Source organism: Panthera uncia, assembly GCF_023721935.1.
Source record: "Panthera uncia isolate 11264 chromosome B2 unlocalized genomic scaffold, Puncia_PCG_1.0 HiC_scaffold_24, whole genome shotgun sequence".
NCBI lineage: Eukaryota > Metazoa > Chordata > Mammalia > Carnivora > Felidae > Panthera > Panthera uncia.
The window spans coordinates 36035021-36048952 of NW_026057580.1; the positions used below are offsets into that span (position 1 = coordinate 36035021).

The following is a 13932-nucleotide window of genomic DNA, read 5'->3' on the forward strand; positions in this document are numbered from 1 at the left end:
GTATTGACTCGTCTTCAACTCAAGGTCAAATCAGCCCCGTTGGTAGAAACATTCATTCTCTCAAATTCTCTTCCAATACCCTAATAGTTAATGTACCATCCCCCAAAATAAGGAGAAATGTGAAAGGAAGCTAGAGTGACAATGGATGCATGTAATGGCCTCTCGGTGATGGTTAGTAAGCTTGTGTTTAGCTTACTAAAGACAAATTGTTGTTCTAGGAAGAGACGAAAATCTGTTTGTTTTTTTTTTCTGTTCTAGGAAGAGACGAAAATCCAAAAAATGACTTGCTTTTGTGTATTTATTTCCACATTCTGATTTAAATGTAGAGTGATCTCTAGATCTTACTTTCACTTCCTTGATATGTGTTATACTAGTAGAATTTTCCAAATTACAAAGAATTATAACTGCACCCCTTCTGACTGATGCCTTTCTTTGAAATTTATGACTCAGTTGACGTCACAGATCCTTTCCCTCCAGGGATTATGTGAGGAGGCATGCTGGCCTGCTAGCCCTGTGTTACTTTAAGTGCACACACACACACACACACACACACACGAGCCAAACTAGCTAGAAATTGATTATGTTGATATTCTGAATAAAGGCAGTAGTTCCAATTTTGTATGTCTAATTAGCCACAGCTCTTCAAGGATTGGTGGAAATGTCATGGGGTTTATAATGTTGGCATTTCATCTTCACAAAAATGCCATTTGATGGCATAAAACCAGAAAAACTAATGGTCACATTAGACAGCTTGTAGATTAGACAAAGGTCACTGTGTTTTAATGAACAGTGCTGTTAATTAATGAGAAAACAATTAGAACATGAGCTGTTAGGCATTGTGAATTTGTACAAAAAAAAATCAATCTGTACCTAAAACCACTTTGAGTAACTCAAAAATAAAGTAGCTGCAAGAACAGAATTTAAATCTTGAATTACACAACAAAGTCATCTATATTAATGAAATAGCATCACAGTTTTCTGGTGTGAGATATAAAGATTCTTCCTTAATATCTAGAATGGAAAGTTAGTACTAAGTTAGTATTCTCAATAAATATTCTAGATAGAACCTAGGACTAGCTCTACCACTGCCCATTAGGTTTCTTGATTTCTATATACATTGTTTTTAGTCTATAAGAATAGGAAAGGTATTCTGTGTTTTATCAAAATTCTGTGAGTAGAAATGAGGAAACACTATAACTTCTTCAAGACAGGTGATAAAAATAATAAACATTGCCTTTTGTTCTATAGAGAACTGTCAAAGCCAAGCTTTTAGAAGCTTCAATAAAGGATAGAACCATTGTTAATAACACCAACTTTACATTATAGCTTTCCTCCAAGGAGGTCAAGTACTCCAATAATGATTCACTAATCTCTTTAGCAACCATTTGAATAAATAGTGGATATTTTATTTCAATTAAAAACAAGCAAGAGAAAATGAACTGATTTATCCTGAGGTATGGCAACAAAGGCACCAGAACCTGTCACATGGCTAGTCCAAAAACTATTAGAAGAACCACCCCTAATTTAAATCATTTCAACTGAGCATAGCAAATGTTTGTATTTTTATGTCATTTGAAAATAAAATAAGAAGACTCCATCCAAAGGGTCATTTAGAGAGCATCATTAACTCAAAACACGGTGAGAACAGATCTAGTATCCCAGTCTGAAGAGGAACACACTTCCTTTAGATGGTGGGGGATGGCTTTCTTTTTTTCACTGAAGTTTTTTTTTTTTTTTTAACAATTGTTGATTCGCATTCAGCTGTAAGAAATAATACAGATATATCCTACATACACTTCACCAGTTTCCCCAAATGATACAATTTTGGAAAGCTATAATATCACAACCAGGCTAATAATATTGTTACAGTCCACAGATCTTATTCACATTTCCCCACATATCCCACATTTCCCATTTGCGCTTAAGATATTTGTATGTGGGTATGTATGTATTTGTATACGGGTGTTCAGTTCTATACAATTTTATCATATTTGGAGGGTCATGTCAAGACATCAAACAGCTCCATCACCACAAGGATCTGTCAGGTTGCCCTTTAAAACCTATAGTCACATCTCCTTCCCACTCACATACCTCTACCCCCATCCCTGACTTCTCAAAAACACTAATGTGCTCTGCATTTCTAAAATGTTTTCATTTCAAAAATATTATATAAATGGAATAACATGGTATGTAACCTTTTGAGATTTCCCTTTTTCCACTCAGCATAATTCCCTAGAGATTCATCCAAATTGTTGTGTGTATCAGTAGTTCATTTATCTTTATTGTGGAGTAGAGTCCATGGTGTGGATGTATCACAGCCTGTTTAACCATTCACGTGGTAAGGACATCTGGACTGTTTTCAGGTTTTGGTCATTATGAATAAATTCACTGTGAGCATTTATGTACAGTTTTTCATATAAAAAAATTTTTAATTTCTCTGGCATGAATGCCCACGAGTCAATTGCTGAGCCTTTGAGGAACTACATGTTTACTTTTACAAGAAATGATCAACTTGTTTTCTGAAAGGGCTGTACCATTTTACATGGTCACCATCAGTACATGAGTGATACAGTTTCTCTGAATTCTCCCCAGCATTTTGTGTGGACAAAATTTATTTTATTTTTGCCATTCTGCTAGGTGTGTGATGTTACGTCGTGTGGTTTTAATTTGCATTTCTCATATAGCTAATGATGTTGAATATCTTTTCACATGCTTATTTGCCATCTCTATATCCTTTTCAGGGAAATGTCTATTCATGTCTTTCACCCCTTTTCTAATTGACTTGTTTGGGTTTTTTTACTGTTAAGTTATGAGAGTTTTTATATATCCTAGATACTAGAACTTTATCAGATATGTGGTTTGTAAATATTTTCTCCCAGTCTGAAGTTTGTCTTTTCATCCTCTTTTGATGAAGTCCAGTTTATCAATTTTTCCTTTTATTTCTTATGTTTTTGGTGTCAAATATTTGCTTAACACAAATTCTAAAAATTTTTTCCTATGTTTTTTACTAAAAATTTTATAGCTTTAACTTTTAAGCCTATGGCCTATTTTGAATTGACTTTTTTATAAGATGTGAGTCAGTTAAGCATCCAACTCTTGGTTTTGACTCAGGTCATGATCTCGAGATTGGTGGGTTCAGGCCCAGCATCTTGCTCTGCACTGACAGTATGGAGACTGCTTGGGATTCTGTCTCTCCCCCTCTCTCTGTCCCTCCCCGCCCTCTCTCTCTCACACATACACACTCAAAATAAATAAACATTTTTAATCTATATTTTTGTACCTCTATCCAAACCCATATTAGTCAGGGTATATTTCTAAGTTCTCTGTTCTGTTCCATTTTTCTCTGTGTGTCTTATCCTCCACCAATACCACATACTCTTGATTACTGAAACTATATAGTAGGCTTTAATGTCAGATAAAGTAACTCTTTATTCTCCAACATTATTCTCCCTTTTCAGGATTTTGTGACTTTCCATATAAATTTTAGAATAAGCTTGTGTCTACAAAAAACACTTCCTGATATTTTTATATAAATTACATTAACCTATAGATCAACTTATGAAAAGTTAACATCTTTATTATGTTGAATCTTCCAATTCATGAACGTGGTATTTCCATTTATTTAGGTCTTAGAATTCTGATTTCTCTTATCAAAATTTTACAATTTTCAGCATGCATATCCTCCTTTTATTAAGTGCACAGCTAAACATTTTATTTTCTTTGGAGTGGTTTATAAATAATATTGTGCTTTTAATTTTGGTTTCTATATCCTCATCATTAGTGTACAGAAATGTGATTACATTTTGTAAGTTGATCTTAAGTCTTGCAACCTTACAGGACTCACTAGTTCTAAGCATTATTTTTGAAGATTCCTTGCAATTTTCCCTGAAAACAATCATGTCATCAGCAAATAGAGACAGCTTTATATCTACCTTTCCAGTGTATGCCTTTTATTTCTTTAACTTACCTTACTGCAGTGACTGTATTTCTCAACTATGTTGAATGAAAGTGATGAAACTAATATCTTGCCTTGTTTCTTGATTTTAGGGTAAAGCATTCAGTCTTCCACCATTAGTATGACATTAGCTATAGGTTTTTGTAGATGCTACTTGGTTTATGTAGATGCTACTTATCAAATAATATAGTAAACCTCTATTCCTAACTTGCTAAGAGTTTTTACCATGAATGGGAAAACTGTATATCCACATGCAGAAGAATGATATTGGATCCTTTTCTCACTCTATATACAAAAATCAACTCAAAATGAATGAAATACTTAAATGTAAGGCCTGAAACTATAAAACTGCTAGAAGAAAACATAAGCAGCTTCTTGACATAGGTCTGTGCAATGATTTTTTTTTAATTTTTTTTAATGTTTATTTTTCAGAGAGAGAGGGTGTGAGTGGGGAAGGGGCAGAGAGAAAGGGAGGCACAGAATCTGAAGCAGGCTCCAGGCTCTGAGCCATCACCACAGAGCCCGACGCGGGGTTCAAACCCACCAACCGCAAGATCATGACCTGAGCCGAAGTCGGATGCTCAAACAACTGAGCCACCCAGGCGCCCCATGATTCTTTTAGATTATACCCCCAAATTACAGACAACAAAAGCAAAAATAAAAAGTGGAATTGCATTAAAATAAAAAGCTTCTGTGCAGCAAAGGAAACCATGAACAGAGTGAAGAGACAACCTCCAAAATGGAAGAAAACGTCTGATAAGGAATTATATCCAAATGCATAACTGAATAGCAAAAACAAAAACAAAAAAACCTGATCTTAAAAAAAGGCAAAGGACCTGAATAGACATTTCTCAAAAGAAAACATAAAAATGACCAACAGGTATAAGAAAAGGCATTCAAAATCACTAATCATCTGGGTAATGCTGATTAAAACCAGCTTAAGTAATGAGCTATTACTTAACACCTGTTAGAATGGCTATTATCAAATAGACAAAAGATAACAAGTGTTGTCAGAGATGTGGAGTAAAAAGAACCCTGTACCCTGTTGGTGAGAATGTAATTTGGTGCAGCCACTATAGAAAACAGTATGGAGGTTCCTCAAAAAATTAAAAATAGGGGCTCCTGGGTGGCTCAGTCGGTTAAATGTCTGACTTCGGCTCAGTTCATGATCATGCGGTTCATGGATTCAATCCCCTCATCAGGCTCTGTGCTGACAGCTCAGAGTCTGGAGCCTGCTTCAGATTCTGTCTGTCTGTCTCTCTCTCTCTCTCTCTCTCTCTCTCTCTCTCTTCCCATCCCCTGTTCGTGCTCTGTGTCACTGTCTCTCTCAAAAATAAATAAACATCAAAAAAATTTTTTAACTAAAAATAGAATTGCCATATGATCCATGAATCCCACTTCCAGGTGTATATTCAGAGGAAATGAAGTCGGGATCTTGAAGAGATTACTGCACTCCCATTTTCATCACAGCATTATTCACAATAGCCATGATATAGAAACAGCCTAAGTGTCCAGTGTCCATTAGTGGACAAATGGATAAAGAAAATGTGATATATATTGATAGATAGGTAGACACACACACACACACACACACACACACACACACACACAGGCAGGAATATTATTCAGTGGATATGGATGAAGTTGGAGGACATCATCCTAAGTGAAGAAAATCAGACACAGAAAGACTAATACTGTATCATCTCACTTATATGTTGAATCTAAAAATGTCAGACTCATACAAGCAGAGAGTGGAATAGTGATTACCGAGGACTAAAGAGGTAGGGGGAAAGGGAGATGTTGGTCAAAGGGTACAAAGTTTCACTTGTGCAAGATAAATACCAGTACACAGCATGTTGACAGATCTATTCCCCACCTGTCAGATTTGGGATGCCCTCCCTTCTCTGACTCAATAGCATTTTGTTCCTTATAATTGCAGTAAAGTGTATATTTCAGGAACCAATAGACAGAATTTGGTCAAAGTGGTTTTCATGCTTTTGTTCCCTATTACATAAGCCCCAGGTCCTTGGGAAAGAACATTTCCCACAGCCTGCAGCTCGACCTGAAAGAAATGCCCCATAGTCAACCGCTGAGCTCTCCTCTCCCACTGCTGCTTACTCAAGGATTAGAAATTTTATCCCCTATAGAGAGCACTAAGTAATTGCCTAGTAAGGAGAGGAGAATTCTGACCCTAGTGTTACTTACCCCAAGGCAGAAATTGTGACCCTGTGGTAAAGTCCAATTACAACTTCCTCTTGCTTATTTGGAAATGAAGGATTTTTCCCCTAACCTCTTAAAAAAAAAAAAAAAGGCAGCAAGCAATATTCCTGAACAAGGGGCCATGAGTTAAGAACGTGTAGATATAATTTATCCTGCCTCAGTGCAACATAGAAATGGTACAGTGATGGCCTACCTTACTTTAGAACAATGGCCACACATCTATTGGTTTCGTCTGTTCCTGTGAAAAAGAAAATTCATGGGGTGCCTGAGTGGCTCAGTAGGTTAAGCGTCTGACTTTGGCTCAGGCCATGATCTCACGGTTCATGAGTTCAAGCCCTACATCAGGCTCTGTGCTGGCAGCTCAGAGCCTGGAGCCTGCTTCAGATTCTGTGTCTCCCTCTCTGTCTTTCCCTCCCCTGTTCATGCCCTGTCTCTCTCTCAAAAATAAATAAACAATAAAAAAAAATTTTAAGAAAAAAATTCATTGCATGATGTGCCTAGTTGCTCAAGCTACATTCAGGACTCTCTTGGGTATCCCTTATTATATGACCTCTCCCCAGTGGCATGCTGGACTTCTTGGCACAAGTAGGAGCTAGAGGCAGGGATTTAAAAAAAGCTGACCTGCCATGAAAACTAGATTGGACTTCATGGGCATCTTAGGCCTCTCAGCATGTTTTCTTTATGTGGAAAGATGTGCTGGATTAAATATAGGTGATCTGGCACTTTGTCCATCTTAGTGAAGGAACAGACTCAACTACCTAGATATATACGCAAAACCAAAATAAAATGAAACCCTCATATCATTAATGAGTGTATGTTAACCATAGTTTTGGTTATCTGTGCATAAAATCATCTTTGGAGATTTATTCTGTAAGTAGTTTTAAGTCACTGTAAGCAGTGATGATATTGGAGATTTATTCTTCATCATGAGAAATATTAGTGGGTCACTTAGTGCAAAATAACAGAAGGATAGAATGATATATCTCTACTAAGCTTTGCAAAAGTGCAACATATTATCACATGCACTAACTAAACAGAGACATTTGCCTGAAACAACAAAAATGCCATTTTTCTAAATTTAGTAACAGTTTTTATCTTGGGACATGGGGTGGGAGATTAGGACCTTTACTCTCTATGCTCTATATGTCTGTGATGTTTGAATGTTTTATTTTTTTTTTATTTTTTTTTTTTAATATATGAAATTTACTGTCAAATTGGTTTCCATACAACACCCAGTGCTCATCCCAAAAGGCGCCCTCCTCAATACCCATCACCCACCCTGCCCTCCCTCCCACCCCCCATCAACCCTCAGTTTGTTCTCAGTTTTTAACAGTCTCTTATGCTTTGGCTCTCTCCCACTCTAACCTCTTTTTTTTTTTTTTTCCTTCCCCTCCCCCATGGGTTTCTGTTATGTTTCTCAGGATCCACATAAGAGTGAAACCATATGGTATCTGTCTTTCTCTGTATGGCTTATTTCACTTAGCATCACACTCTCCAGTTCCATCCATGTTGCTACAAAAGGCCATATTTCATTTTTTCTCATTGCCACGTAGTATTCCATTGTGTATATAAACCACAATTTCTTTATCCATTCATCAGTTGATGGACATTTAGGCTCTTTCCATAATTTGGCTATTGTTGAGAGTGCCGCTATAAACATTGGGGTACAGGTGCCCCTATGCATCAGTACTCCTGTATCCCTTGGATAAATTCCTAGCAGTGCTATTGCTGGGTCATAGGGTAGGTCTATTTTTAATTTTCTGAGGAACCTCCACACTGCTTTCCAGAGCGGCTGCACCAATTTGCATTCCCACCAACAGTGCAAGAGGGTTCCTGTTTCTCCACATCCTCTCCAGCATCTATAGTCTCCTGATTTCTTCATTTTGGCCACTCTGACTGGCGTGAGGTGGTATCTGAGTGTGGTTTTGATTTGTATTTCCCTGATAAGGAGCGACGTTGAACATCTTTTCATGTGCCTGTTGGCCATCCGGATGTCTTCTTTAGAGAAGTGTCTATTCATGTTTTCTGCCCATTTCTTCACTGGGTTATTTGTTTTTCGGGTGTGGAGTTTGATGAGCTCTTTATAGATTTTGGATACCAGCCCTTTGTCCGATGTGTCATTTGCAAATATCTTTTCCCATTCCGTTGGTTGCCTTTTAGTTTTGTTGGTTGTTTCCTTTGCTGTGCAGAAGCTTTTTATCTTCATAAGGTCCCAGTAATTCACTTTTGCTTTTAATTCCCTTGCCTTTGGGGATGTGCCGAGTAAGAGATTGCTACGGCTAAGGTCAGAGAGGTCTTTTCCTGCTTTCTCCTCTAAGGTTTTGATGGTTTCCTGTCTCACATTCAGGTCCTTTATCCATTTTGAGTTTATTTTTGTGAATGGTGTGAGAAAGTGGTCTAGTTTCAACCTTCTGCATGTTGCTGTCCAGTTCTCCCAGCACCATTTGTTAAAGAGGCTGTCTTTTTTCCATTGGATGTTCTTTCCTGCTTTGTCAAAGATGAGTTGGCCATACGTTTGTGGGTCTAGTTCTGGGGTTTCTATTCTATTCCATTGGTCTATGTGTCTGTTTTTATGCCAATACCATGCTGTCTTGATGATGACAGCTTTGTAGTAGAGGCTAAAGTCTGGTGAATAATTCTTTTTATATGCTGTTGAATTCGATTTGCTAGTATCTTATTAAGAATTTTTGCATCCATATTCATCAGGGATATTGGCCTGTAGTTCTCTTTTTTTACTGGGTCTCTGTCTGGTTTAGGAATCAAAGTAATACTGGCTTCATAGAATGAGTCTGGAAGTTTTCCTTCCCTTTCTATTTCTTGGAATAGCTTGAGAAGGATAGGTATTATCTCTGCTTTAAATGTCTGGTAGAACTCCCCTGGGAAGCCATCTGGTCCTGGACTCTTATTTGTTGGGAGATTTTTGATAACCGATTCAATTTCTTCGCTGGTTATGGGTCTGTTCAAGCTTTCTATTTCCTCCTGATTGAGTTTTGGAAGAGTGTGGGTGTTTAGAAATTTGTCCATTTCTTCCAGGTTGTCCAATTTGCTGGCATATAATTTTTCATAGTATTCCCTGATAATTGTTTGTATCTCTGAGGGATTGGTTGTAATCATTCCATTTTCATTCATGATTTTATCTATTTGGGTCATCTCCCTTTTCTTTTTGAGAAGCCTGGCTAGAGGTTTGTCAATTTTGTTTATTTTTTCAAAAAACCAACTCTTGGTTTCGTTGATCTGCTCTACAGTTTTTTTAGATTCTATATTGTTTATTTCTGCTCTGATCTTTATTATTTCTCTTCTTCTGCTGGGTTTAGGCTGCCTTTGCTGTTCTGCTTCTATTTCCTTTAGGTGTGCTGTTAGGTTTTGTATTTGGGATTTTTCTTGTTTCTTGAGATAGGCCTGGATTGCAATGTATTTTCCTCTCAGGACTGCCTTCGCTGCATCCCAAAGCGTTTGGATTGTTGTATTTTCATTTTCGTTTGTTTCCATATATATTTTAATTTCTTCTCTAATTGCCTGGTTGACCCACTCATTCGTTAGTAGGGTGTTCTTTAACCTCCATGCTTTTGGAGGTTTTCCAGACTTTTCCCTGTGGTTGATTTCAAGCTTCATAGCATTGTGGTCTGAAAGTATGCATGGTATAATTTCAATTCTTGTAAACTTATGAAGGGCTGTTTTGTGACCCAGTATATGATCTATCTTGGAGAATGTTCCATGTGCACTCGAGAAGAAAGTATATTCTGTTGCTTTGGGATGCAGAGTTCTAAATATATCTGTCAAGTCCATCTGATCCAATGTATCATTCAGGGCCCTTGTTTCTTTATTGACTGTGTGTCTAGATGATCTATCCATTTCTGTAAGTGGGGTTGAATGTTTTAATAAAGACTACTTATCACTTTTATAATTAATTAATTATAATAAAAATCAATTAGTAAACATTGTCCTGCATGATAAATGCTAAGTCAGCCCTTGTTTAAAAACAAGAAAGGGAAGGGGCACCTGGGTGAGCCAGGTGAGCGTACGGCTTCAGCTCAGGTCATTAGCTCACAGTTTGTGGGTTCGAGCCCCGCATCGGGCTCTGTGCTGACAGCTTAGAGCCTGGAGCCTGCTTCGAATTCTGTGTCTCCCTCTCTCTCTGCTCCTCCCCCACTCATGTTCTGTCTCTGTCTCTCCTTCAAAAATAAATAAAGACATTAAAATTTTTTTAAAAAAAACAAGAAATGGAATTATTTTTTAAAGAAAATAAATTTCAATAAACTCAGTGCCTATCCCTCTAAAGGGATGACACAGTGACTATGATAAGCTTGCTCCAGAGATGCTTTATTCTTAACAAATTCTATTTGGTTTCTCATTCTATGACCCATACTTAATGAGCCACTTTAGTTGGCCTTTCCCCAGGGCTCATTCACAACTGTTCCTAAATAATGTCAGTCCTTTTGCTGGAGCAGGTGTTATTTTCTGGGCATCTTCACCAAAAGGCAACATAAAAATTAACAGGCTTCAGATCTGGAGGATTCAGGGTCTCATTTCAGGCAAAGAATATATGTGTCACACACACAGTAATGCTTTTGGAACTTTCTGTCTAATAAGAAGATTTTGACATCATAACAAAAGAACTCAGTATACTTCTAAATGTTTATTTCCTTTTCTGTAAGAGCAATTCTTAAGGGCTAAGGGATTATATCATTTCTTGCAGCAAAATGAAGGTCTGTTTTTTGTACAAGTGTAAAGCTGTGTTTTCAGGGTCCCCTCTTTCATTTCAAGTATCTCGCATGCTACCAGGTAACTAAGTCAGTTACACTGTATATTCCACACAGGGAAGATCTATAATTCAGCCTGCCCATTTAGTATTAAAACCAACTCCTAAATTTGCAGTATTAGGAACTTGCATAGGACTAGCATTCCAAGGTAGAAGTACAGACAATGTGAGGTTCAGATGTTCTCTGGGTTTAGAGGGAATGTTAACGTTAGTGATTAACAACTATGTGTTTTATAGCAAATGTCTAAGTGTCCAGAAATGCCCATGGAGCTTCTTGCTCTGGTTTGCTCCATGATGCCTCTCTCTAACATGTCTTATTTCATATCTTAGGAGTTCGTGATGATTGTCGTCTTTGGTTTGGAGTTCATCATTCGAATCTGGTCTGCAGGTTGCTGTTGTCGGTATAGAGGATGGCAAGGAAGACTGAGATTTGCCCGAAAGCCCTTCTGTGTTATAGGTGAATATCAAAGTCCTAGATGTGGATTTACAACACTGCATCCTTTTTTTTCTTTATTGCAATATTTAATCAATATTAAAAGACAACATTCATGGAACATTTACTGTGGGTCAGGCACTTTGTGTTTTAAAAGCATTGACTCACTTAATCCTAACCATAACACTATGAGGTAAGTATTTTTATTATCTCCATTTTACAAATGAAGAAACTGAGACAAAGAGAAGTGAAAGAAAGTGGTGGAGTTGGGAGTTTGAGGCAAGTGGTCTGGCTCTAGACTATTCACTTATATCCAATTAAGTTACAGCGAAATGTATCGTTCTCCAGTATTGTCTTGAATTAGGGAAGCATTGATTTCAGTATGTATAAAGCCCCCTTTTTTCTTTACAATATGAGCAATACCCCTTTTATGCTCTTGACAAACTGGAGTGGATAGCAATGTATTAGTCCTGATAAAGCATCTCAATTAGCATGCCTCAAGGATGATTACAAGTATGGCTTACTTTATGTATGGGCAACTTTAGACCTGATAAAGTGTTTTACCCTGTTAAATTTGAGTTCCCCCACAATGCAGTCCCTGAATAAATACCACTTCTTTTCAGCTCTCTAGCTCCTGTGGTTTCAGAGGGATTCCATCACCTGGGTACCAGCCTGAAATTATACATTTTCATGAAGATGTCATACAGCAGTCTGGACTTAGGATCTGGCAACTCCCAGGAATATATTTAAAAGTATACCATAAGATTGAAAACTCATTCAATTATATCTCAATTTTCAAATTTTAAGTAAATTGCCTACATCACAGCCCTTTATCCCCAAATATTTTGGTGTGGATTTCCTAAGAATAAGGATATTCTTTTACATAACCTTCCATAAATTGAACATTAATACTTTACCTAATCTGCTGATTGTATTCCAGTTGTATCAACTGACCTAATTATGTCCTTTATAGCATGCTTTCCTCTCCCATGCTGGATCCAGTCTATGATGAAACACTGCACTCAGCTGTCCTGTCTCTCTAGTGTCCTTCCATCTAGAATAGCTCCTCAGCCATTCTTTGTCTTGTAGGACATTGACATTTTTGAAGACTATAGCTTATTTTTTAAAAATAGAATGTTCTTCCTTTGGGGGAAAAAAACCCTAGATATAAAACCTGTTGTTGTTGTTGTTGTTGTATAAAAGCTACATTTGGTTTTCTTACTCTTTTTTCCTTCCCACTTCTTTGGCAGCCATTCAGATCCAAATACTAAAAGTTCTTGGTGAGGCTTACTTACTTCAACTACTTCCCATCTGAGGAAGTAGGTTTTTATTTACGAGCTTGTTTATACTATCTTCTTCATGGACAGCTAGTTTTCCATTTTATTTGAGGTTTCAGGAATTGTTGATTCATCTTCTTAGTCTCCTCCTTTCCCCCTGTTCCCTGCACTAATGGCAGAATGGACTTAGGCAGGTCTTGGAGAAAGTGTCTGCTCATCCTTGGGCACTGTTAAGAAGAATCCTTTCTTCCAGCCTTGCTGTATAGATGGAGCACTGTCCTGGGGATGGGAGAAAAGGTGGGCTGTCCATATGCTCTTTGCCACTGAGTTAATTTCAGAGTATGCTTGTTTCAAAAGAGTCACCATTCATTTAACCGAAATTTATGGAAATTCGGTTGTGTGTGAAGCACTGGAATTACAGTAGTGAATCCAGTAAAATGTTAAATGAAACCTATCTTAAAATACCTGGTTTGGCTTTCACTACTGCAGTCTACTTGTCTAGCTGCCTGTCTTCTGCGAGAAATGGCTTTACTCCTTTTTGGAAGCCATTATGCTAAGATATGGAGGAAAGTAGGTAGAAATTACCCAGCCCCCAGGCATATCAGTGAAGGCATTTGATTTTTCTCTCCAGAGACTTTTCTCTTTTTCAATTCTCTGCTCCAGAAACATCATGAAGGACTTTAACTTGGTGTGAAACTATTGCACAAGTACTTTCTGTCCTATAAGGGCCCCAAACAAAACAATTCACAAGGCAGATGGTTGGCCAAGATTCACTCAGCTTCTACAGGATGAGGTCGGTTCATGGATGACTGAAGGAATGTTTCATTCCAGATTTTAAAACCAATTAAAAATTGGCTTTGTTCCAATTCCAGAGGCAATGCCGATGTATTTCTGGCCTGCAAGCTAAAAAGAAAGTCCTTTCCCAGATGCCTGCTGCCTTTTGATAGCTGTTTTCAGCTTTGGATACCTCAGTGCATCTTAGTCCTTTAATCTGTCTCTTCCTGTCTCAGATCTTCGTGGTCATGATAGAACATCTTTAAAAAAAATATGTGGCTCTAAAACTGATGTCAGGATATCTGTAATCTTAATACCCTAATCACCTTTGGGCTTATTGTGGCCCAGCTGAATTGATGTAATAGTGGAGCATGTTCAAATGTGGATCTTCATATGATGTCAGTAAAATTTAATCTACACAGAGGAACCAAATGTCATCTGCCTGAAGGCAGCAGGCTGTGGCAGGTGACTGTAGAAACCCATTCTAGGCCTGTTTAATAGGTGCATAAAAATG

General features: G+C 37.6%; 1 protein-coding gene across 1 annotated transcript in view; it reads left to right on the forward strand.

Annotated features, from left to right (window-relative positions):
• KCNQ5 (potassium voltage-gated channel subfamily Q member 5) overlaps positions 1–13932 on the forward strand; it is a 513231-nt gene that overhangs the window by 360860 nt on the left and 138439 nt on the right. Inside the window, exon 3 of the mRNA XM_049652865.1 lies at positions 11265–11391. Within this exon, the coding sequence (XP_049508822.1) occupies positions 11265–11391 (127 nt within the window). The remainder of the gene's footprint in view (positions 1–11264; positions 11392–13932) is intronic.